This window comes from Carettochelys insculpta, chromosome 2, assembly GCF_033958435.1.
Source record: "Carettochelys insculpta isolate YL-2023 chromosome 2, ASM3395843v1, whole genome shotgun sequence".
Lineage (NCBI taxonomy): Eukaryota > Metazoa > Chordata > Testudines > Carettochelyidae > Carettochelys > Carettochelys insculpta.
Window position 1 is genome coordinate 176,021,111 of NC_134138.1, and position 25,007 is coordinate 176,046,117.

At 42.1% G+C, this 25,007-nt stretch overlaps 1 protein-coding gene across 3 annotated transcripts in view; it reads right to left on the reverse strand.

The window, feature by feature from the left end:
• Positions 1-25,007, reverse strand: part of ADCY1 (adenylate cyclase 1) — a 275,196-nt gene that overhangs the window by 169,304 nt on the left and 80,885 nt on the right. For all 3 annotated transcript variants that reach the window (XR_012644541.1, XM_074988049.1, XM_074988050.1), the window contains exon 2: positions 15,936-16,085. Coding sequence is in view for 1 of the 3 variants with exons in the window: in XM_074988049.1 (XP_074844150.1) it covers positions 15,936-16,085 (150 nt within the window). In the remaining 2 variants the exon portion in view is untranslated. The remainder of the gene's footprint in view (positions 1-15,935; positions 16,086-25,007) is intronic.

A 25,007-nucleotide genomic window follows, 5' to 3' on the forward strand; every position in this document is an offset into this window, starting at 1 on the left:
GGCCCTACTGGGTCAGACAAAGGTCCATCTAGCCCAGGATCCTGTGTGCCAACAGTAGCCAATACCAGGTGCCCCAGAGGAGGTGAACCGAAGACAATGATCAAGCGATTTGTCTCCTGCCATCCATCTCCCGCCTCTGACAAAAGGCTAGTCACCATACCTTACCCCTTGCTAATAGCCATCTATGGACCTAACCTCCAAACATTTATCGAGCTCTTTTTTAAACTCTGTTAGAGTCCTGGCCTTCACAGAGTCCTCTGGCAAGGAGTTCCTCAGGTTGACTGTGTGCTGTGTGAAGAAAAACTTTCTTTTCTTAGTTTTGAACCTGCTACCCATTAATCTCATTTGGTGTCCTCTAGTTCTTATATTATGGGAACAAGTAAATAACTTCTCTGTATTCACTTTCTCCACACCATTCATGATTTTATATACCTCTGTCATATCGCCCCTCAGTCTCCTCTTTTCTAGACTAAAAAGTTCCAGTCTCTCTAGCCTCTTCTCATATGGGACCCGTTCCAAACCCTTAATCATTTAGTTGCCCTTTTCTGAACCTTTTCTAACACCAATATATCTTTTTTGAAGTGAGGAGACCACATCTGCACACAGTACTCAAGATGTGGGCGTAACATAGTTTTATATAGGGGAAGTAAGATATTCTTCGTCTTATTTTCTATCCCTTTTTTAATTATTCCTAACGTCCTATTTGCTTTACTGACTGCCGCTGCACACTGTGTGGATGTTTTCAGAGAACTATCCACTATAATTCCAAGATCCCTTTCCTGATCTGTTGTAGCTAAATTTGCCCCATCATATTGTATGTATAATTGGGGTTATTTTTCCCAATGTGCATTACCTTACACTTACCCATATTAAATGCCTGCAAGCTCTGCAAGGGGCTGGTCCACCAGAGGAAGCAAAGCAGGAGGAAGAGATAGTTCCCAGTGTATGTTGACTACATATAAAGGATTACAGATACATCATTTTTTGGGGTGGGGGTGGGGGAAGAGGCAATATATGGAGCAGACCTCCTCCACATAGAAACTTTCATTTGGGGCCTCCCACCCCTGCTATGTAAGTGTTACGTCTGCCCACTACTGCAACCCTTGCATCTTTTTTTGAGGATTTTCCAAAGGAGAACACGTCTGAAAATTTCCCAGAACTATCATGTGTTAATCACTGAATCTCCAGTAGCTGCTGAAGTATCAAAAAGGAAATTGCATTTTAACAGTTTTTGTTCATTTCTTCAACCTACAGTAAACCAGCAGAGATTCTATCAGGATAATTAAGAGCTCATTTCATTTTAGTTGCCTTAAATATTTCGACAAATCTATCAGCAAGGAACACCAGAATAAGGAATAGTTCAAAACCCTTCTCCTACATCATATCAATTATTAATAACTAGAGCCTGCCTTATGCAATTGGGAGGATGTTAATAGAGACGTTAGCTTAACTGAAACTGGTGCCTGGGAACTGGAGTTCATGTACTATATTTTATAGGTTTTAAAATTTGTTTACTTGGCATAGCTCTGAGACCTTGTGCCAGATAATGGAAACGGTTGAACGCTGATTTTTAATTCTGTTTAAATGTCAGTGTGCTATAGGAGTAGAATTAAACTGCAAGTGCAACGTTCAAGTGCCTGATATGACAGCAGTTATGATTAATGTTCTTTTATGAATTTATTAGGTTTCCTGTATTTTTAATAAGATAAAAGGATGTTATAATTATTTTATAATTTATTAAAGACCATAGAATCATAGGGGTGAAAGACCTCAGAAGGTCATTGAGTCCAACCTCGCCCGCCCCTCCACCTTCTTCTGAAAGCAGGCCCAATCCCAACTAAATCATCCCAGCCGGGGCTTTGTCAAGATAGGACTTAAAGACCTCAAGAGATAAAGATTCTACCACTTCCTTAGGTAACCCATTCCAGAGCCTCACCACTTTCCTGGTGAAATAGTTTTCCTACAACTTGAAACCACTGCGCCACATTCTGTCACCTACCACCTCTGAAAACAGCCTCTTTCCATCCTCTTTGGAACCCCACTTCAGGTAGTTGAGGGCTGCTATCAAATCCTCCCTCACTCTTCTCTTCTATAGACTAAATAAGCTTTAGTATCTCCTCATAAGTCATGTGCTCCAGCCCCCTAGTCACTTTTGTTGCCCTCCACTGGACTCTCTCCAGTGCATCCACATCTTTTCCATAATTGAGGGCTCCAGAATTGGACTCAATACTCCAGATGCAGTCTCACCAATCCTGAATAAGGGGGAATAATTACTTCCCAAGATCTGCTGGCAATGCTCCTACTAATGCACCCCACTGGCTACAAGGTCACACTGTTCGCTGATATCCAGATTCTCATTTACTGTAATCCCTCGTTCTTTTCTGCAGAGCTGCTGCATAGCCAGTTGGGTCCCAGCCTGTAGCAGTGTTTGGGATTCCTCCACCCCATGTGTAGGACTCTGCACTTGTCCTTATTGAACATCATCAGATTGCTTTTGCTCCAATCTTCCAATTTGTCTAAGCCTCCCTGGATCCCATCCCTACCCTCCCATATATCAAACTCTCCCCCTAAATTAACGTCATCCACAAACGTGCTGAGGCTGCAGTCCATCCCCTCATCCAGGTCTTTAATAAAGAAGCTGAACAAACCTGGCCCCAGAACCAACCCTTGGAGTACTAAAGTCCAGGTATATTACATCTACCACCTTCACCACATCCACAGAGCCAGTTATGTTACCACAGAAAACTATCAGGTTGGTCAGGCATGAACTGCCCTTGGTGAATCCATGTTGACTACTCCTGATCACTTTCCTCTCTTCCACGTGCTTCAAAATGGATTCCTTGAAAATCTCCATGATTTTTCCAGGGACTGAAGGGAGGCTGACAGGTCTGTGGTTCCCCGGATTTTCCTTCTTCCCTTTTTCCTTCTTCCCCTACATTTGCCTTTTTCTAATCTTCCAGGATCTCCTCGATCACCACACATTTTCAAAGATAATGGCCAATGGTTCTGCAATCACATCAGCCAACTCCCTCAGCACCCTCAGATACATTTGATCTGGCCCCAGAGATTTGTGTATGTCCAGCTTTTGTGAATAGTTCATATGCTTTAACATTTATGCATATGCTTAACTTTACTACTGCAAGTAAACCTAAGATTTACTGCTCAAGGAGGAGGATGCAATATGGCAGGGGCCGCCAACAGTCTGCTTGAGATAAAAATAAGATAAGGGTTTAAATGGTCACCTGGAATGGAGAAAGGGCATGTTCAAAAATGTTGTGCTTAGTATAGTTGGCTAGAGACTAGTTTTCTCTGAAAGCTTCATGTAGCAGGGCACATCGAAGCAGCAGTTTATAATGCAAACCCTCTTTGCAAGATGGACAAGGATAAAACCCAACTTAAAATAAAAGGAACAGATTTTTCAGAAAACTTCAGGCAACAGAAAAAAAACTTCAGTGAGAGACTGTAACTGTGATCATCTTTTTTTTTGTCCTGATGCTAAGGAAAGGTGTTCTGTTTTGATGGATGCAGGGATTTCAAGGTCAGAAGGGACTATTAAGGTAGTCTGTTCTGGTTTCCTCCATAAAACTAAGCACATAACCTCATCCAATGATGCCTGCATCAACTCCACAATTACTGGCTGATCTAGAGTCAGAATATTACTTTTAGATATAAACAGTGTTGAATTTTTTTTGGAGGGAGAAAGGTACGATGTGTGATCCTCAGAGATATATTTAGGATTCGATTCTGCACAGCCAAGTATATGACATTGCAATTATAAATTCAAGTCACAAAGTGCTAAGGAGGAGGGGAAGTGCAGGGGAATCCAATTATGCCTTATCTAGAGCACAGCTTGCAAGTGACTCCTGAGTAACTGCAAGAGCCAGGCATAAGGGAAACAAAAAGCTGACTACTTACTACAATAATGCACAACATGGCCCCATCCTGCAAACTCTTTTGTGTATTACAGTTATAGGCACATAAGTCACCCCTGCCACTGAATAAGTGTCCTTACATGTGTAAAGTTACACAGAAGTGTATTTGTAGGATCTGGGTTCAGAGGTACTTGCATGCACCTTTCCTTCAATACTCTCATAGCCCATCCATACCAAACCACTAATCTTGCTCACTTACAACAACTTGATTGGTTCATGTTGCCCTAAATAACATCCCTAAGGGCCTGTCAATGGGTCAAGTCACATCAGGGTATGAATCTACTGTGCATCAGCTTGCCACACAGTGGTGTCACCTTTACCCTGTATTGACAGGCTGTGGCACAATGAAAGGGCAAGCTATAGATTGCTGTTGCTGTGCTATAGATTGAAACCCTGTCTTGCTGTGCAGGAGTCTGCAACCTAGGCACTCCTGAGAGTCAAACCTGGACCTCTCCATGGAAAAACAGAACTTAAACCCAAAACCTTAGTTAGGGATAGAAATCATTTTTAATATGGTAGGCTAAATGAATTAGACATTGAAAGGTGTAGTGGACACATGAAAGGGTTCAGAGGGATTATGTGGAATGAAAAGAGATTGTCCCTAAACTAGGGAAAAATCCTGGGCCTAACTTGCCCTCATTGGCATTAATGACAGAAGAGGAAGTTACTCACCTTGTGCTGTAACAATGGTTCTTCAAGATGTGTGACCCAGTGGGTGATCCACTTTGGGTGTTGGTGCATCCTCGTGCTGGTGCTTAGAGATTCTTCTATAGTTTCTGTAGATTCTTCTATGGTTTCCCACGCTGCGCATGTGCAGTAGCACCTCCTTGTACTATGTGGCATGCCGCGCAGGCCCTTCCATTATGTCTCTACTCTAGTAAATAGAGCAGGATGTTCCAAAGCAGGGGAAGGAGGAAAGGAAGTGGAGCACCCATGGGAACACACATCTCAAAGAACCATTGTTATTGCACTAGGTGAGTAACTTTCTCTTCTTCTTCAAGCAGAGTCCCCAAGGGTGCTCAACTCTGGATGACTATAAAGCAGCAACAGCACTTTGGAAGTGGATTTGGACCACAGTAACAATTTCAGTTGACAGAGCTGCCTGTCCCACATGAATGGAGGAAGCAATGGAAGACAAGAGAGCGTAGTGCTGTGCAAACATGTTGCTGGAAGACCACATCACCACCTTGCATATGTTTGTAAGGGGTACATTCTTGAGAAAGATGGTAGTGGAGGACACAGCCTGGATAGAATGGGTGGTGACAGCATCTGAAAGCTCCATTCGGGAAGTGAAGAGCAATAATGAATACAGTTGGAGATCCACTTGGACAGCCATTGAGATAAAAAAGGCAGACCCTTGGACTGCTCCGTGAAAGACAGAAAGAGCCTAGGAGATTTGCACCAAGGCCTCAAGAGGTCGATGTAGAAGGCCAATGCCCACCAAACAACCAGAGTGTGCCACGCTGCATGCACAAGATTGGAGTGAGGCTTCAGTAAGAATGCAGGTAAGTGGATACGTTTGTTGATGTGGAAGGGAGAGGGAACCTTAGGAAGAAACTTAGGATGAGGTCAAAGAGTGACTATCCTTTATAAGGAATATAACGAGTTTCAGCCATGACACCAACCCTCCTGGCCAATGTGATGGCAACTAAAAACTCTGTGGGGACCAGCTTGATGGGACCCAGATGGAGTAGGTGCCAAACCGCTTGCTCAAGGAGATGTTCACAAGAGTGGTCCCTGAAGAGGGACAGGGTAGGGGGTCAGGTGGGGGGGGGGTAAGCGGTAAATGGGATGGAATATCCCTAGGCCAGTAGCTCCAGGACCCACTTATCTCAGGTAATGGCAGCCCAGAGATGAAAAAAGGGGCCGAGATGGTGATGGAATGGATGGTCCCAATATGTTGCTTTGGCTGGAGTAGAACGATCTCTCAGGCTCCCAACCACACCCTCAAACCTGATGTTTGAATTGTTAAGGGTGAGTCACTGTGGGCTGTTGGTGTTGTTGCCGGTGGGACATGTGCCTTTGGCAAGGTTAAAAACATTGTGGTTGCTGCTGGAACTGCTTTTGTGGTCTCTGATATAGAGATGGTGCCAGGGGACCATGGGAGTGGGGTGTCTGTGCCTGCCAAGGTGACCACTGGAGCACTGGCTCATGAGGGTATGGGCAGTGGTAGCGGTGGTTGCAGGTACGCCAGGGTGGGCGGCACATCCTCCCAGTTGGAGTGCATGGGGATGGAGTGCTGTGATGAACTGCCCCTTCCCTGGGTGAGTGGTTTAGTCCCCTACTCCTGCAACAACCCCAAGCATTCAGATGATCATGGGGACGCAGGCAGCCCCGGAAACACACGGTGCAGCAAGTTGGGCGGTGCCAGGACCACTGTCATATGATCTCTTAGAACAAATCCTCATGGTGCTGTTTCAATGCCAGCTCCAGTGCCAGGGGCTTAAGCGAAATGGTGTCCTATGCCACACGAGAATGGGCACTTGGAATTGCCCTTGGCCCTGGAATTGTGAAGTGCCAAGTTTGGTACCTTGTGCAAGTGGCACAGAGACTTGGGGCAGAGCCGTTTGTGCTCTGGGTCTGGCACCGAAGGCGGGGTGTCTTGGTTTTGAAGGACCTCATATGCCCCTGGGTAGAAGAGGACAAAGCCGGTGGTGCCAACGGCATCGGAGGTGCCAAGTGTTGGTGGCTTGGTTCCAAATGTGCCCTCCTTAGTGATGCTGGCTTAAACAGTTCAGGGGACACCATGGCAGTCTTTCCAACTGGCATGGCATGGCCTACAAAGACAGCACTGGAGAAGGGTCTGCCTTTGTGGGTGGGGTGCTGACCAAGGTAGAGGGACACGCAGAGTCCACACTCTTGGTCTCCCATGCTGGTTCCTTAGTGGAAGGCTGCCTTGGGGCCAGTGGTTGGAGGGACTTTTTGTAGAGATAATTCTTGAGCCTGTTGGCTCAGTTCCTCCTGGTCCTTGCTGTGAGGCTGGGGCAATAGGTATAGGACTGGGTTTGGTAGCTGTCACCCAAGCATTTGATGCAGGAAGCATGGCCGTCAGAGGCTGGCACTGACTCTTTGCATGTTGCACATCACTTAAAGCCAAGAGAGCCTAGTGATGATGCAGCAACTATTCTTAACACTACTAACTATCTGAAAAAACACATTTTTTGAACATTAAACAGGATAAATAACACGGAGAAAGGGTTTGAAACGCTAAGGTAACTAACTAACTTATCTTCCAGAAAGAGAGAGAGAATGAAGCTCTGTCTACAGCCAAGGATGTACAGAAGGAACTGTGGAGCATGCACTGCATGCATGCACGGGAAATGATGGCTATTGAAGAATCTCTGAGCACTGGCACAAGGACATACCAATATGCAGAGTGGAGCATCCATTGGGACACTACTTGAAGAACAACTCTGGATGGTACTAGAGCTGGTCGCTGTGATTTGGCAAAATGTCAGAATGTTTAACCTTTTTTTTTTTTTTGTAGTGGGGAGAGTTGAAAACAAAAAGGCACTTTTTACAGGTAGTGAATGCTGCAGAAAGTACATGATTTAGCTGGTGGAAGTGATGCACTTTCACCTTGGATCCAACTCAGGAAAACCTCACAAAAAATACTCTTGGTAAGTGAACACCCAATGAACAAACCTGGCTAGTATCACACAACTAACATAGAGCACGGGGGTAAATTGTATCATTACAATCTGCCCATGATAAGGAGCACCAGGTAGCTGTCCTATGCCAAAGGCGAACAGAGGGAATTACTCACCAAGTCACCATTCCCTCCCCTGGTTCCCCGTTTGTTCTAGTACCAGATTACTCGTCCCTCTTCACTGGCCAATATTCCACTCACTCCTCACCAACTTGCAATAGAGGAGAAGTAGCAGCTCCAGAAAGCTGCACTTCCCACTGTGCCATGACCTCCCATGTAAGCAGCTCATGCAGTGAAGGGAAAGGAAGATCTTTGCACACTGGGCAGGTGACAATCCCAACCTAAATTAATCTTTACCTGCTTTCTTGATTGAAGAACAGAAAAAATAATGGTTAAAACAGTGAAGGAAAATATATTGCAGGGGTTTTATTGGATCCAATTCCACATTCAGAGCCCAAACCGTACTCCTTTGGCCATTCATTTCAATAGCAACAGTATAGAATTCACAATATTTACACTAAGCTTCTTGATCTAGAAAGGCTGGCATTGCTGCTGAGATTTATGAATAACGAAAGCAGCACGCTTTTCCCAAGAGGCTGATCATAGTTATTCCCTTATGGGCTCAGTCTCTTCTGGCCTAGGGCCTTGGATTCAGTGGTTGATTTTAAACCTTAGCCTCCCATCTGGCATCATAATGAATGCATGCTGCCATGTCGATGAGATAATTTAACTGCATGAAGCAAAATGCTGTAAATGCTGAATTAAATTTTTAAAAAAATCACCCTTCTTCAAATGTCTTCTTGCATTCTCTTAGTACAGGAGGATGCTGACTTTCTGAGCATGCAGTGTACGGGGAAGAAAAAAAAGTGATCATAGCTTTCCCCATTATAAACAGATTTATCAAAATTACCATGTATTATCTGCTTCAATAGATGTAGTATCAGGAGGAAATTTCATAGAGCAGAAAATGTCCCTTGCAGGTAGATACAGTTGCAACCTCAGTCTTCACAGAGGGAACATTTCAAATGGAAAAGGTCGTGTGTGTTCACAAGCCAACAGGGGGTTGTTTTTGCTGTTTCATTAATGATGTGCATAGAAACATCAGGGAACGGTTTGTAGCATTTTGATTTCAAATTTGTAATGTAAAAAATAGGTACAGTATTTGGGTCAGGGCATTTAGAGCAAAATGGGATTTAAATATCTATTTCTTTTACATTTAATACTGGAGATGTACCAAATAAAGGTACCAGGATGATTATACATGCCCAAGTAGTTCACTAATGTTATTTTATCCCCACATCTGCACTGTTCAATAGCCTTAAAGTTCTAAGTGGGACTAAACTGCATAATAATTAGGCCTCAAAAGTGTTAACTGGAAACATGGGTTGCATTAGACCAGTACTTCTCAATCAGGGGTACATGTTCACTGAGGTATTCCAGGGGACACATCAACTCATCTAGACATTTGACTAGTTTTACAAGACGCTACATAAAAAAACACTACTAAGGTCAGTACAAATTAAATGTTTATTCAGACAAGGACTTGTTTCTGCTGCTTCATATGCCTCATGCTGAAATGTAAACACAGTATTTCTATTTCAATTCATTTATCTGATAATAAGATCGTAGAAAGTCAGCAAGTTTTCACTAGTAGTATTCTGTTATATTTTTGCATGTTTTTGTAAGCAGGTCATTTTTAAGTGAGGTACAATTTGGTGATATGCAAAACAAATATGACTCCTGGGCTATGTTTACACTAGCCCCCTCCCCCTCTCGAAAGGGGGATGCTAATGAGACACTTCAGGCTATGCTAATGAGGTGCTGCAATGAAAGTGCTGCTTTTGATCGCACGGTGCTTGTCTACACAGGGTCCTTTTCGAAAGGACCCCACACACTTCGAAATTCCCTTATTCCTATTTCATTATAGTGTCTCATTAGCATCCCCATTTCGAAAGGGGATGGGGGCTAGTGTAGACATAGCCCTGAAAGATGGTACAGGAATCTGGAAAGACCCCAGATTACCATAGAACCATATTTCTCAACTGGTGGTACGTGAACCCTTAGGGGTACATGAGAGAAGTCGGGGGTATTTACATTTTTTTGAAAGGGATACTTTATAAAAATGGGCTGAGAAACACTGCCACAGACCATAATAGTTTGGTAAGAATACTGTAGCTTGTAATCAGGTCTTGGTGAGGATTTGGGGGAAAGAGGGATTTGGGGTGCTCCCTCCCATTTTAATTTAGATTAAGCTCAAGAATGGAAGTCACCAAAAGTTGCTTGAAAGTACTGTGCATTAGTAAATCAGTGCTTTTCACCACTGTGTATTTTATTGCATAACGTAATTTCTGGAAATATGTTAAAGTGAAAAATATAAGATAGCTGAAATACTGCTGTACATGCATGTTGGATTAGAAAAAAAATTTTGTGCAACTTATTTTAAAAATTGTGCAAATTGCCTCTCTTTTGTCTGTTGTTTTTGAGCAATTTGTCTCTTTGCTTTTTTACAAATACAAGTTGAACCTCTCTAGTCCAGAACCCTCGGGACCTGACTGGTGCCGAATGAGAGAATTTGCCCAACCAGCAGAGATCAATATTGGTCAGTAGCATGACCAATACTTCCACTGCTTAATGGGCTCTTAGAAGACATTTAGAGGTAAATTACATCTAAAGAACAGCACAGAACACTGAGAGCCAGGACTGCTGACTGTAAGCAAACTTCATGGGATCGTAGGAAACTTGGCCACACCCACAGTAAGTAGTTGTCCAGCTAACTAAAATCATGCTAGATCAAGGATATTGTCAGACAAGAGACTGCTGGATGAATGTGGTTCAGCCCATAGGTATGAAAGATACGTATCAAATAACCAGAACTGGGCAAACCAATGAGTGATTTGGTTTAGGAACCCAGAAGCAGATTTTCAAAAGGCAGAAACAAGAGTTGGGCATCTATGCCAAACTGAATTTCATTGCAAACTGAGTGCCTAAATACCACACACTTGGAAACCCTGCTCCCTTGTTAACTGTATTTAATCTTTGCAAAATGATAAACCAAAACAAAGCATGATTTGAATGAAGGAAACATTTTATCCAGGCTCCCATAATTTAAAGGCAAGGAATCAGTGTGGTCCATGTATGTGTTATGTAAATATACATATGCATATGGAGAGGGTCCAGAGGAGAGCAATGAGAATGATCAAAGGTCTAGGGAACATGACCTATGAAGAAAGGCTGAAAGAATTGGGCTTGTTTAGTTTGGAAAAGAGAAGATTGAAGGGTGACATGATAGCAGTTTTCAGGTATTTAAAAGGTTGTCGTAAGGCAGAGGGAGGGAACTTTTTCTTCCTTGCCTCTGAGGACAGAACAAGAGGCAATGGACTTAAATTGCATCAGGGGAGGTTTAGGTTGGACATTAGGAAAAAGTTCCTAACTGTCAGGGTGATCAAACACTGGAACGAATTGCCAAGGGAGGTGGTAGAATCTCCATCACTGGAGCTATTTAAGAAGAGGTTAGATAGATGGCTTTCAGGGATGGTCTAGAAAGTGCTTGGTGCTGCCATGAGGGCAGGGGGCTGGACTCGATGGCCTCTCAAGGTCCCTTCCAGTCCTACTCTTCTATGATTCTATATGCGCACTCACAAGATGCATCTATGTAGGGCTGTGCAAGGAGTATGGGCAACGAACAGGCACAGGCTGAACCTCTCTAATCTGTCAACCTTGGGATGAGAGAATCTGTCGGTCACTTCCACTGCTTACTGAGCTCTGAGATGACATTTTGGGGTATGTTACAGCTAAATAACAGCACAGAACACTGACAGCCAGGACTGTGGCCGTAAACAAACTTTATGGGACCTTGGGAAACTTGGCCATGCTCATGAGGAGTGGTTGTACATCTAACTAAAATCATGCTGGGTTACAGATGTTGCCAGACAAGAGAATTCTGGATTAGAGAGATTCAACCTGTACCATGGAAGTACTGGTACATAAGCTAACTGATGACTTAAGCAGCATCATAGGGATTTGGTGTGATAAATCCCATGACCGAAATATTGATATAGAGACATATACCCTTTTCAAGAAGGATGGGGTGGGGAAGGAAAGAGACATTATAATATACAGCAAGAGTACACACACTTCAAGTATACACTGAGCTGCAGAAGGAGATGAGAGAAAGACGAGTTGAAAGTTTCTGGGTAAAGATAAAAAGCAGGAAAAATAAGGGTGGCATCATGGTAGGGGTCTTCTATAAACCACTGAAATAGGAAGAGTCATTTTTAGAACAATTTATTAGCACTTAGAGGCTAACTAGTTTATAAGAAATAGATAGCATGGATTTATCAACAGCAAACGAAGTCAAGCCAACCTCATTTCTTCTTTTACTGGCCTAGAGTAGAGAGGAAAGCAATAGACTTGATATATCTTGATTTTAATAAGGTTCTTGACATTTCCCACATGATAATCTCATAAGTAAACTAGGAAAATGTGGTCTAGATGTAATTACTATGAAGTGGGTGGTAGAAATGGTTGAAAGACTGTATTCAAAGAGTAGGTCCCTCAGTGGCACATTGGCATACTGAGAGGCTGTGGCTAGTGGAGTCTTACAGATGTCAGTCTTGTGTCTGGTACTATTCAATTTGTACATTTATAACAATGGAGTGAGATAATGGAGTGGCAGCATATTTATAAAACTTGCAGATGATTCCAAGCCCAGACGGGTTGGTAGCACTCTGGAAAATAGGATTAGAATTGAAAAGGACTTTGAAAAAATGGAGAATTGGTCTGAAATCAGCTAGATTAAATCAATGAAAACAAGTGCAATGTACTTCTCTGAAGAAAAAACAATCAAAGGCATTTCTACAACATTGAGAGAAACTGTCTTGGTGGCAGTACTGCTAAAAAGGATCTGGAGGGTAATAATGGATCACAAGTTGAATAAGAGTCAATGAAGTTATGCTTTTGGAAAAAGATCATCATCATTCTGGGATATATGACCAGGAGTGTTGTATATAAGGATTGAGAGGTAATTGTCCCCTCCAGTCAGCATTGGTAACATCTCAGCTGCAATGCTGGGTCTAATCCTAGGAACCACAATTTAGCAAAGTTGTGGACAAATTGGAGTGTTCAGAGACGAGCAACAAAAATGACAAAAGGTTTAGAAAATCTGACCCAGGATTAGATTTTTACCAATTTCACGTCCATGAAAAATGTACCAGGGACTGTGAAATAAGCTCTCCTGCTCTTCCCATGCTGCTAGGAGCACCCTAGCTGGGGACTTCTTGCTCTAGCTGGGCTGGGGAAGGAGAGAACTTGTACATCCCCTGCACAGTTGGTCTCAGCAGGAGCTCAGACAAACCTCCACCTCTGAGAACATCCTGCAGCTGCAAGAAGATCAACAGTTGCTGCCTTCAGTGTTCAGAGATGAAAACAGCATAGAAATGAGGCTGGCAATCCCATGATCCACTCATAACAGGTTTGCAACCCAGCCCCACACAATCCACTTTTGTGGCAATCCCAGGACCCCCATGGTTACAACACCATGAAATTTCAGATGTGACTATCTGAAAATGTAAAATTTACCCATTTTGCAAATATTATGGTCATGACATTAACCATAATAGGCTGTGAATATAGTAGGGACCTACCTATGAGGAACACAGTAAAACCAAAAACAAACAAGCAAAAAACAAAACAAATGCACCTGGATATGTTTTGTTCTAAGAAAAAAAAAGATTGAGATAGGACATGATAACAAATCTTCAAATATATTAAAGGCTGTTAGGCAGTTGTTCTCCATGTCCACTGAAAGAAGGACAAGATGTGGTTGGCTTAATCTGTAGCGAGAGAGATTTATGCTACATATTAGGAAACACTTTCTAACTATAAGGGCTTCTCTATACTTACCATAAGATCAATGTGCTGACAATCGATCTTCCAGAGTTCAATTTTGTGCGTCTGGTGAAGACACAGCAAAATCTCTGGGCTCAGTTGTCAACACTTGTACTCCACGCAAGACCATAAAGGCTCAGACTTCACTAGGGAAGTCAATTCTGATACATCAGCTCTAGCTATGCAAATGCAGTAGCTAGAATTGCATATCTGAAAATCAACTTATTTTCCTAGTACTGGCTTACCCTAAGGTAAGCATTGGAATAGGCTTTCAAGGAAGGTTGTGGAATACATATCATTGAGGAATAGTAACAGAGAGTAAGCCGTGCTAGTCTATACACTATCAAAACAAAAAGCAGTCAAGTAGCACCTAATAAACCATTTTGCTAGCCTTTAAAGTGTTACTTGACTGCTTTTTGTTTTGATATCATTGAGGGTTTTTCAGAATGGGCTGGGCAAACAAGTGTCAGAGCTGGTCAAGTTGTACTTGATCCTGCCTCAGCACAGAGGGCTGGACTAGATGACAGGATCCTTCCAGCACTATATTTCTATGATCTATGGCTCCTGTTTTGGACTGTGATCAATTTGGGAAGTTCCAATTATGCAAAATTTCACCAGGGTGAGTTTTGTTTCAGAAAACCAAAATTAAGACCAAGAAGTGGTTTAGATCTAAGTCCTGTTTCACTCAACTACCCAAAGTTGTTCAAATAAAAGGCTACTTTTTGGGTGAATCTCTAACTGTACCAAAGTATGTTTTACTTTACAGAAATACATGCAGTAAGTAGCCCTGATTCAGCAAAGTACTGAAGCATGTATGATTTCAAACCCATGAGCAACCTCACTGACTAGAATGAGACAACTCAAAGGTTTAGCATTATCAGTGTCCCCCCCAAGATCAGATCTGTATAATGTCATGAGTTCTGCCTGTGAACCAAATCCTCATTTGGCGTTCATAGCCGTATTTCCACAGAAGTCAAGAAATCTATATCAGTTTATCTTAACTGAAAATATGGCCCTCCATGTTCACCAAAGCTGCCTTTAGACCACAACAAAGACTTGCTCCACATCTCATTGACATCAGAAGAAAGACAGGCTTCAGCAGGATCAGGCCTCAAGGGGTTGATGATGAGTTTTGTTATTCAGTGATTTTCCTCATTATCTCTTATTTCTGGGTCAGTGTGGAAGGCTAACTGCTCCAATTTAAAGTAAAATATACTAAAGATAATACTATATTTAAATGAGTGGAGGGATGGATTGCGGGCCAAACTATTTGGCTGCAACACTGGAGTCTATTCTCCTGGTAAAGTGTGTATTTACCATACCTCTCATAAATATTAATCAGAAGTACAGACATACCCTGGGGGAGGGGCGTGGTGGAGGGAGGGAGAGAGAGAGAGAAAGAAATATTTTTACTGGACATCTAAAATAAACCTTATAGCCGTGTCTACACGTGCACGCTACTTTGAAGTAGCGGCACTAACTTCGAAATAGCGCCCATCACGGCTACACGCACCGGGCGCTATTTCGAAGTTAACTTCGACGTTAGGCGGCGAGACGTCGAAGTCGCTAACCCCATGGGGGATAGGAATAGCGCCCTACTTCGACGTTCAACGTCGAAGTAGGGACCGTGTAGTCGTTGCGCATCCCGCAAATTCGAAATAGCGGGGTCCGCCATGGCGGCCATCAGCTGGGGGGTTGAGAGATGCTCTCTCTCCAGCCCCTGCGGGGCTCTATGGTCACCGTGGACAGCAGCCCTTAGCCCAGGGCTTCTGGCTGCTGCTGCGGCAGCTGGGGATCCATGCTGCAGGCACAGGGTCTGCAACCAGTTGTAGGCTCTGTGTATCTTGTGTTGTTTAGTGCAACTGTGTCTGGGAGGGGCCCTTTAAGGGAGCGGCTTGCTGTTGAGTCCGCCCTGTGACCCTGTCTGCAGCTGTGCCTGGCACCCTTATTTCGATGTGTGCTACTTTGGCATGTAGATGTTCCCTCGCAGCGCCTATTTCGATGTGGTGCTGCGCAACGTCGAAGTTGCACATCGACGTTGCCAGCCCTGAAGGACGTGTAGACGTTACTCATCGAAATAGCCTACTTCGATGTTGCTACATCGAAATAAGCTATTTCGATGTTGGCTTCACGTGTAGACGTAGCCTATATGTCACATGTAAAGAAAAACATGATTTTGGTTGTCATAAAATGTTACCTTTCTGCCTAACCTACAAATGTTCCACTTTGGTCTGCACATTAATGCTAACTATGCAGACTCCCCTGCATGCTATGATTTTTTTAATTTTATTTTATTTTATTTTATTTTATTTTATGTGGCAGCTCAAGAGTAAAATGCAAAGCAGACAAGGAGGCAATGAGGTAATTAAAGATCTTTCCTCACCAATTAGTTTGTCAGGCTACAGTACATGCCTCTATAATGATATCAAAGAAAGAAGAAATCAAAACAAAAGCACTGTTAAACTGACCTGTTTTTCATTTTCATCCTCCAGCCGTAGCCTGTCCTCTATGCAGTTCCTGGCCTGAAGGAATGCCTTTCTCTGAGCCCTTTCTGTCAAAATCCTCACAAAGACCCCATACAAATTTACACTGACAAAAAGGATAGCATTGGCCACGAGCTGTAAGAGGAGAAAAAGAAAAATATTTTAATATATAATTTTTTTTTCACACTGCTACTCATAAATGAAAAAAGTCACTATTTAAAATCCTTCCCTATAGACTACAATAATGAAACACTTTCCTGTATGGCAGCAGCTTGGAACCAACAATACCAGCTCTCATACATATAGGCAGACATATATCACAGTCTACAATTTTTAATTTGCTAAAGGTAATTTCTCTTAAATTGACCTGTGGCATATTGGGGTTTGTTGTTCATCATTAGGTCTTTCATTAAATCATTGGCAAATCTATTTACCATCATGGCCCTCACCACCATCATCCCATAAATCAGTAATAGATTTTAGCCTCACAACAGCCCTTTGTGGTAGGCAAATATTATGCCCATTTTACAGATGGGTAACTGAGACACAAAGATATTAACTGAGTTGCTCACAATGAGACACAAAATCTGGGGTGGAGCCAAAAACTGAACCCAGTTACCATAAATCCCTCTTCAATACCCCATGCACTAGGTTGTCCGGCCTTCATCCATGCCGTTAGCAATCATACTGTGTATTTCTGAGCATCTACCCTAGAAATCATTGACACAATGATCCTGCAGTGTGCGGAGCGCCTTCCATACCCACTGACCTTAGCGAGAGCTGAGGACACACAGTACACTGTGGGGAAAAAAAGCAGTTTTGTAGTACTTGAAAGACTAACAAAATGATTTATTAGGTGATGAGCTGGAATTTCTAGATCTGAAGTAGATCTGTCCCATGAAAGCTCATCACCTAATAAATAGTATTATTAGGCTTTAAAGTGCTACAAGACTGCTTTAGTGTGACGATACAGACTAACATGGCTACCTCTCTGTGACTGTTAGAGAAGGCACTCAGCAGGATCAGTCCCCACCCATATACTGAAGACAGGAGGAAACAGACTAGCTAGTGAACATAAAAAATTCACACTGAAAACTGCACTTCTAAATGGGAAAGAAGGGAAACAAAAATGTTTGTGAAACCTTAACAAGGCCCTGCTGTGTAAGGTACAACCTTAGATTCATGCCATTGGGTGTTGAGCTGAATGAAGAAGAGATGCCCAGCTTCAGCAAAGCATTTAAGCATATCTGTAACTTTAAGGGAATGAGTAATTCTATCCTCCATGAGGCAGAAACTTAAAGAGGAACTGCAAAACACCACCACAACAGTCTGTGCCCCATGCAACTCCAGTTTTGTGTCCACAGGAAACCACACTTTGCTGCTGATTTCCTCCTCTGCTTTCAAATATTAAGTGTTAGTTTGCTTTTTCTTTGGAGAGACTGTCCATATAACATTACCCCAAGATCTAGACCTGAAGTATTCCTTGAGAGGAGTGAAGCTGAGTCCTAGGATATGTCTACACTTACCAGCAGATCAACCCCATCAGGGTTAATCTTCTGGCACTTGATTTTGCATGCCTAGTGGGGATGTGCAAAATCGAACTATCAGGGATCGATAGTCAACCCCTGTACTCCTCCTGAGGAGTAAGGGAAGTCAAAGGGAGAATTTCTCCTGTCAACCTTGCTCAGTCAGGTTGGCCAGATAAGCCAATCATAGATAGGTCGATTACAGCTACACACAATTCCAGCTATGGCAGTTGTATCTACGATTGACTTTAAGGTCTAGCACAGACTTGGCCTTAGGTTGTCTTCTTTACACAGGCCCAAGATTTTCTATGGCCTTTTCTTTCATTTTCTACAAAATGGTTATAAACATGTTTACTTATATATCTGCTGCTTAGAGCTGTTCATGGGGATGACTTATTGCTTGTGCAGCACTCTGAAGATGAAAAGCACAGTATGAATGTTATTAGTTAAAGACATAGAGGGCATAGAGAGTTGTCTATGGTTCTTGCATTCATTTATCTTGTAACAGAAAGCTGCTCATGGTATTATCAAATTTTAGCACAAATAAAAGCCACTGAAACAGAGGAAAAACTTCAGTAGAGTCTGATTTTTAGAGGCATGAATGGTACCACTATCTCTGAATGTCTGCATTTCATCATACATTGCATGATCTAACAGTTGTGACTACTGCAATACCAGTATGTTGTAAAGCTGGTTTGTGCCGGTTCAATGACTGAAAAACAGCAGGGATATTTAGCAGTCAAGTCTGAAGGCAGCTGTCAAAGACTACCGAACAAACAATCAGGAACAACTATGGACAATGCAAATTGCACAACTTTGTTCAGAAGAGGTTCTAGCAACATGACTGCATTATCAAATGGTGTCAAAACCTAGTATTCTTCTTTGGATATTAATGTTACAGTGACATGAGAGCTGGTTAATTGTTTTTGGATGGAAGACAAAAAAAGGTAATTCAATTTCTTGGCCTTCTATTGGAAGCAGTAAAAGAGCATATATTTTAACAATCTGCCAGCTGTTCTGGGGCTGTCACTGTGATTCCATTCAAACTCTGGTGATCATCTGAACCCTGAGCTACCAGTAGGTGGGTCGTTGCAATCACACAGCCACTTTCAAACGCAGCAGGGCAAGTCATTTTCTGACAAAGTTTGAACAGTTCAAGATAAAACAGAGGCTTAGCTGTCAGTGTTGGCCTGCAAGGAATCAGGAAAAGCGATAAAACAAGTAAAAGTAATGGAATTAAGAATGTGAGAAAAGAAAGTTGGGTCAATTGTCTCCTGATGTAAGAATAAATCCTTCCCCTCCCACAGTCCTCTAACTTTTTTTTTAATTGACTGCAAAAGCTACATACTTCTTTCACTGTTAGTTTCCTGGAGATCTGCCATTTTGTAGTCCCGACAAATATATGCTATCTGACATATGACCCAGAAAAGGGTAATAAGGTTTTGGGAATTAAAGCTAATAATGAAATGGCTGTTGCCGACTAGATGGACTCAAGCAAGGGGACAAGGATAGGCCAAAAATCTTAAAAAAAAGTGTCTTTCCATCTCTGAATTTCTGGGTGCCCAACTTGAGACACTTCAAAGGAGCCTTATTTTGAGAAACTGCTGATGGAGCTCTTTGAAAATTCAGTGTTGTTGACAGGGTGTCTTGGACTGGGAACCCAGAAATGGAAACATACAAAAAAATTACTAGTGATGTCCAAAAATCTTAGTTTAAATCCTTATCCCTTATATTGTAATCTGTTTTGGGAAAGGGATAGTCTTTTTGTTGTGTGTTTGTACAGTGCCTATCACAAGAGAGTTCTGGTCCATGACTGTGGCTCCTATTGGCTTTAGCAGGGATGAGTAATAACTTTTGATGCAGGGGTGAGGGGGTGCACTCCAAGATTTTGATAAGTGCTCAAGGACTGCCCTTTTCTATGGAGGGGGTACAGGGTCTAGAGTGGAGTTTGGGTTCCGAAGGGAGCTCAAGGTAGGGAACTGAGGTGCAGAAGAAGGTGTGGGGTCTGGGAGAGAGTTTAAGTGAAGTGGGAGTGCAAAGGGGGTTGTCATCTGGGGCAACAAATTGGGATGCAGGGGAGCATTCTGAGCTGGAGGAGGGGTGAATGAAGGGGTGAAGGGTCTGGGAAGAGGTTGTGACCTGGGAAAGGGGTGTAGGAGGAAGTTAAGGATAGGGACTGTGCCCAGGGCCAGAAGATTGCATGGTAAGGTCTGGAAGCAGGCAGTGGTGTGGGAAAGGTGGGGCAGAATATTGTAGGGAGGGAGGAGCTGGGATTCTGGAGGGCAGGGCTGGCCAGGAGGCACTCAAGAGGCAGGGAGTCCAGCTACCAACTCAGCAGGTCCCTCAGCCATGCTCCCTGCCTGACCTGCCCCTGCATACAGCTCAAAGTGTCAGGCTACTGGTGCCATGTGCGGCTCTGAGCACAGCGGGGTGTGGGGCGGGGAGGTAGCAGGGAAGAGGAGAAGACAAGTCTGCCCACCCTGCAAACAGGCAACTCCCCTTGGCTAGATTCAGGCCAATGGGAGCTACAAGCATGTGCTGGCGGGTATGAAACCTCTCCCATCTACCCCACATTCGCACTGGCATTGACATGCACAGGGTCCAGCAGCCAGCCACTCTGAGCACTATGTGGGAGTGGGGAAGGCAAGGAGCCTGGCTGAGGCTCACCATAGGCCAGATCTGGCACTTGGCAGGCCAAATCCAGCCCTCGGGTTATATTTTGCCTAGTCCTGCATTACAGTCGTTCAAAAAATAGATAATACTGCTCAGAAGATATGCCACTTGTTTCACTAGAAGGTAGTTACAAAACACTCATATTCTGTAAGTAATACCAGCTTCTACATGCTTAAAAAGAAAAAAAACCCATCTTTTTGTTTATATAATGGAAAAAGAAGTTGACAAAGCAGTTTTTTGTTTAACAGGTTTCCTTAATACAACAGAAGCTCAAACTTAGGAACAACAGAGTTATGAACTGACCAGATAACCACACAGCTCATTTAGAATCAGAATCATGCAATCACACAGGAGCAGAGAGCCCTCCACACCAAAAAACAAATGCAGCACAGTACTGTGTTAAATGTAAACTACTAAAATAATACTAAAATAATAAAGAGAAAGCAGCACTTTTCTTCTGCACAGTAAAACTGTATTAGGTCAATGGTCAGGTGGAAACTTTTGAAAGAACTACCATATAATTTTGCTCAATGTTACAAACATTTCCGAGTTGTAACAACCTCCATTGCCAAGGTGTTGTAACGCTAGGGTTCTACGATAAATAACTGATGCAGCTCATTACCAGGTTACCCACTAGCTGAAATAACAAAGTCATCAGTAAATTCTTTTGTGAAAGTGATTTTCTATTTTTGATTGAAAAAAATTATGACGTTTTGACACCCTGCCCTTTCTACTATAAACTGGCACTTAACACAAACCTGAGAAATCTCAAATGCCAGAAAAGTTTCTTACTTATTCAAAGGGTCTCATATATATGTCTCTAATAGGGAAGGATTCTGAAGGACTAATTTGTAATAGACAAAATCAGCAAGGGATGTAAACCACTGTGGGACAATTTTTAACAAGAGCCCCAAATTAAATGAAATTTTGCTCCCTGAATGAGAAAGTTAGGGTTGCGATCTTGTGTAGGATTGAAGACTGCTTTCAATGGAAGTTGCAGATGCTTGGCATTCTCTGGATGAGGCCTTAATTGCAAATATCAGTTGCTTGATTCCCTCCCTTAGTGGCACAGCTGTTCGTGAGCTGCTACATTGTCCTGTGGGAGGTGAGGATGCAGCAAAGTGGAATAGAAAGGGGTTGCTGTCAGCAGTTCTAACAGAAAGCCAAGATCTGCAGAAAATGCTGGTCTGGTTCTTGGGGATCCTTAAGCATCTGTGGTCAATTGAAAGAGCACAAACTTAGTAATTAGAAAACTCAGTGTAAGTTCTTTTCACTGACTTGTTGTGTGACTGGGTGGTGGGTGGGGGTAAGTAGCTTATCCTTTCTGTGCCTCGATTCCCTGATTTGTAAAACTGAACCACCAAAATTTACTCCATTTGGTAAAATACTTGGAGACGTACAGATGAAAAAATATTTTTATTACAGACAATACATTTTCCATTAAACATCAGACATCCATGAAAAAGCAGCAGGCTACAAAGAACATTGCCAATAACAGTCTTACTTAAATGAATTTTAGGCCTGGTCTACACTTAAAATTTATGTTGATTGCAGTTACGTTGCACAGGAATGCAAATAATTCACAACCGTGAGAGATGTAGGCATGCCGACTTAGCACCCCATGTGTACGCAACTAGGTTGACAGAGGAATGCTTTCATCCACTTCATTACTGTCCCTAGTGGAGATAATGTTCTTACACTGATGAACAAACGCCTTTTGTTTGTGTAGGCTTCAGTGACAGGGTTATGCTTTTGCAATGCTGGTATAGTCCCTGTAATGGAGGCATGGTCTTAACATTAACACTACAGCACAAAGCCACTAAAATTTTGCTGAAAGGGAAACAAGACTGCTTTCCTTATGCATGAGAATTAGAATGATTGTAGATGATCAAAGAGTGAAGGAATGAAGTTTTATCAGAGTTTTCAACAAGAACATCAGATACTTTTCTTTTTCCTTCCAGGGGATACGTTAACACTGGAGTACCTCCTTTATTTATGGCACTTGACAGTGGAGAAGAAAATTTCAAGATGACATCAGTTCCAATATTTCCACATGCACAATTGCCTCTTGATCCTGATGTGCCTTTGTTAGGTCTACCAACTCTAATCAACTCATTTTACAGCCTTTTGAGAGCACTGAATTACTACATCGACTACCTCTATGTGCTGATATGTCATCACACAGGAGCAGACTGCTGAGAATGTTCCTTTGGTTCATAACCACTTCCCAAACCACACTCCCTGGTACCAGGACAGTAAGTCAGCCAAAGAGATGATCCACAGATTTTAACATTTCTTTGCAGTTTGTATAAAGTCTTCCCTTACCCTTGCTATTTCGTTTTTTAATTGGATTGTGCCAGTTATTGAACACATCTTGTGCTGATCATTCTTTCTACGTCCTTTTCAAATTCAAGAGGGAAGTAAATGGTAGTAATGTAGCCTAATAGGGGACTACCCACTGTGGATATTTCAACAACCCTACAGATGACTGTCATGTGCACATGCACAATGAATGATTTGCACACATAAATCAAGGATTTACACATATATTCACTTCTGTGTGTATACATATTTGACCAGGGTGCACACGCCTTATGACATAGCTAAAAATGTATGGCTCAGCAATGTATATAATATAGGAATTTTTAGAAGAAAGATGTACTTTAAGAACAAAGGATTATTGAAAAATGTCATCCAATCCTACATCTCATTACTACTATAACTAAAAGAAGATGTTTACAGAGAGAGGGAGAGCTTTAAGAATTGCTTGAGAGGTTTCTCCCCCCGCCCCACTTCTGCTCAAGGCATGCTGTACAGGGAGATTAAATATATTTCTATTTTCCAGTGCTACATTTCTGCTATTTTATTTAGAACCACCCAGGGTTTCATTGCAAAAAATATCAAACACTAGCTTTCTTGCTTTTCTTTTTTTTTTAAGCAACTGAAAACCTTTATCTTCCAGATTTAAACTAAAAATTGTGGATATTTTGGTTTTCAAATTTTCCATGAAAACCTCCCCAAAACATCAATTAAAATGAGGAAAAAAAGTGTTTCACTACCAGCTTTAATATATAAGATTCTAAGCATTTGGCATCATTTTTATAAGTGAGAACCACACCCTGACCACTAGATGACATATCTTCTTTTTGCCTGGGTGCTTAAATATGTATTTCTCCCACTAACTTGACATTTCTGATTTTAAATGTATTGGCCATTGTAATTATTTACAATTCCAAATACAATTAAGTACTGAACACCTACAACTCTTCTTTTGTATTGCAGTTTCCACCAATATTTTCTTTAAACAGACAAGTTTATGGAAAACACATTTCTAGGCTGTAGCCAAGGTTCGCTTAATCCTGAAGAAAAACCTCTTTCATGGCAAAATAAAATTCATTTCAAAAGGAAACAGCGGTCAGTTATAATATTTCAGTCATCCAATCAAGGTGTGGAGAAAAAAACCACCACTTGTCATAGGGGGTTAGCCTACATTCTAATCTAAAAACCGGTACTGCTGCTCAAAAGTAGAGCTGTGTAGAAAGAAAGGAACATAGGAGGGTATATTTTGCAAGCAACTCAGACTGAATCGTGTTCAGTCATAAGATTCAAAAGATTACTCTTTGTTATGAACAGTTGGTGAAACTCTACTGAGAAAACTACTAACTGTTGCCAAGTACAGCAGTAGGCTGAAAAGTCCCACGTATAAAAAACAAAAAATAAGCTCCAATTATTTTCCATTTCAAGTCATTTTCTTAACCATTCCAACATACTCTAGGTCTCACCCACTGGGTTTTGAACTCCTAATATTGGAATTACATTTCTTGTTTTCATAGTGGCATTCACTCAGTCATCCTGAAGTTAAACACCAACCATATTGTGATGGGTTGGATCACAGAGATCACATGAGACTGTCATCCCCACTGCTGATCATATCAGGAAACCTTCCTGCCTGCCATCTGCCCCACTCTACCACTAACACCTTGTCCTGCTATGCTGCTCTGGTCTTCCCCAGAAAATGCACACAGAGTTAGGATAACAGTGCCCCCAACAGTGTAAGAGACACTGATAACAGCTCAACTCTGAGAGGGCTCAAGTACAGGCACCTGACAGCACTTTGGGTGACAGTCTCAAGGGGATCTCTGTGATCCAACCTGTCACACACATTTTCAGAGAGGTAGTCAGATCCTAACTGCAAGTTTGCTTTCAAATAATATTGTATAGGGGCTACAATGGATGAACAACAATATTTGCAGAAAAGTCAAGTGGTAAGTCAAAATCATTTCCCACACTCCAGGACAAATCCAGCAATCATGAGAACATAGTTACACTTCTCTTTTTGCACTGTAACTACATAGCACAAAATGCAGATAATGGTTATTATTGAAAACCACAAAACTGTACTCATGATTTTTTTTGTTTAATTTAGCACTCTTGCTTAGTGGCAATGTTGTGTTAGATGCCTAAAATGTTCTGAATATGAGTCTCCTGAGGTGTAGACCGCATCCCTTTGCTATAAGGCAAAATCATAACCTTCTGTTAAGAACAAACAAACAGACAAAAAAAACCCTGTAGGAGTGGACTACAGGCTACAGCAGGGGTGTGGGCCCTGGTGTGGGGGAGGGAGTGTGAAATTTCATAATGGCAGCGCAGCATGATCAGCTGCTGGGTCTCAGGCTCATCCATCTCATTAAAAATATTGAAATAGGTTACTGTTTTTATGTGTGTGTATTCACATTTATATATCAATTAATGAATTTTTTACATTCTACAGACTTATTTTCTTACATGTGCCAAAAAGTTTTTTTTTTTTATAAACATAACCAAAATTTCTGTCAGTTTGGATTACATTAGACAGGGT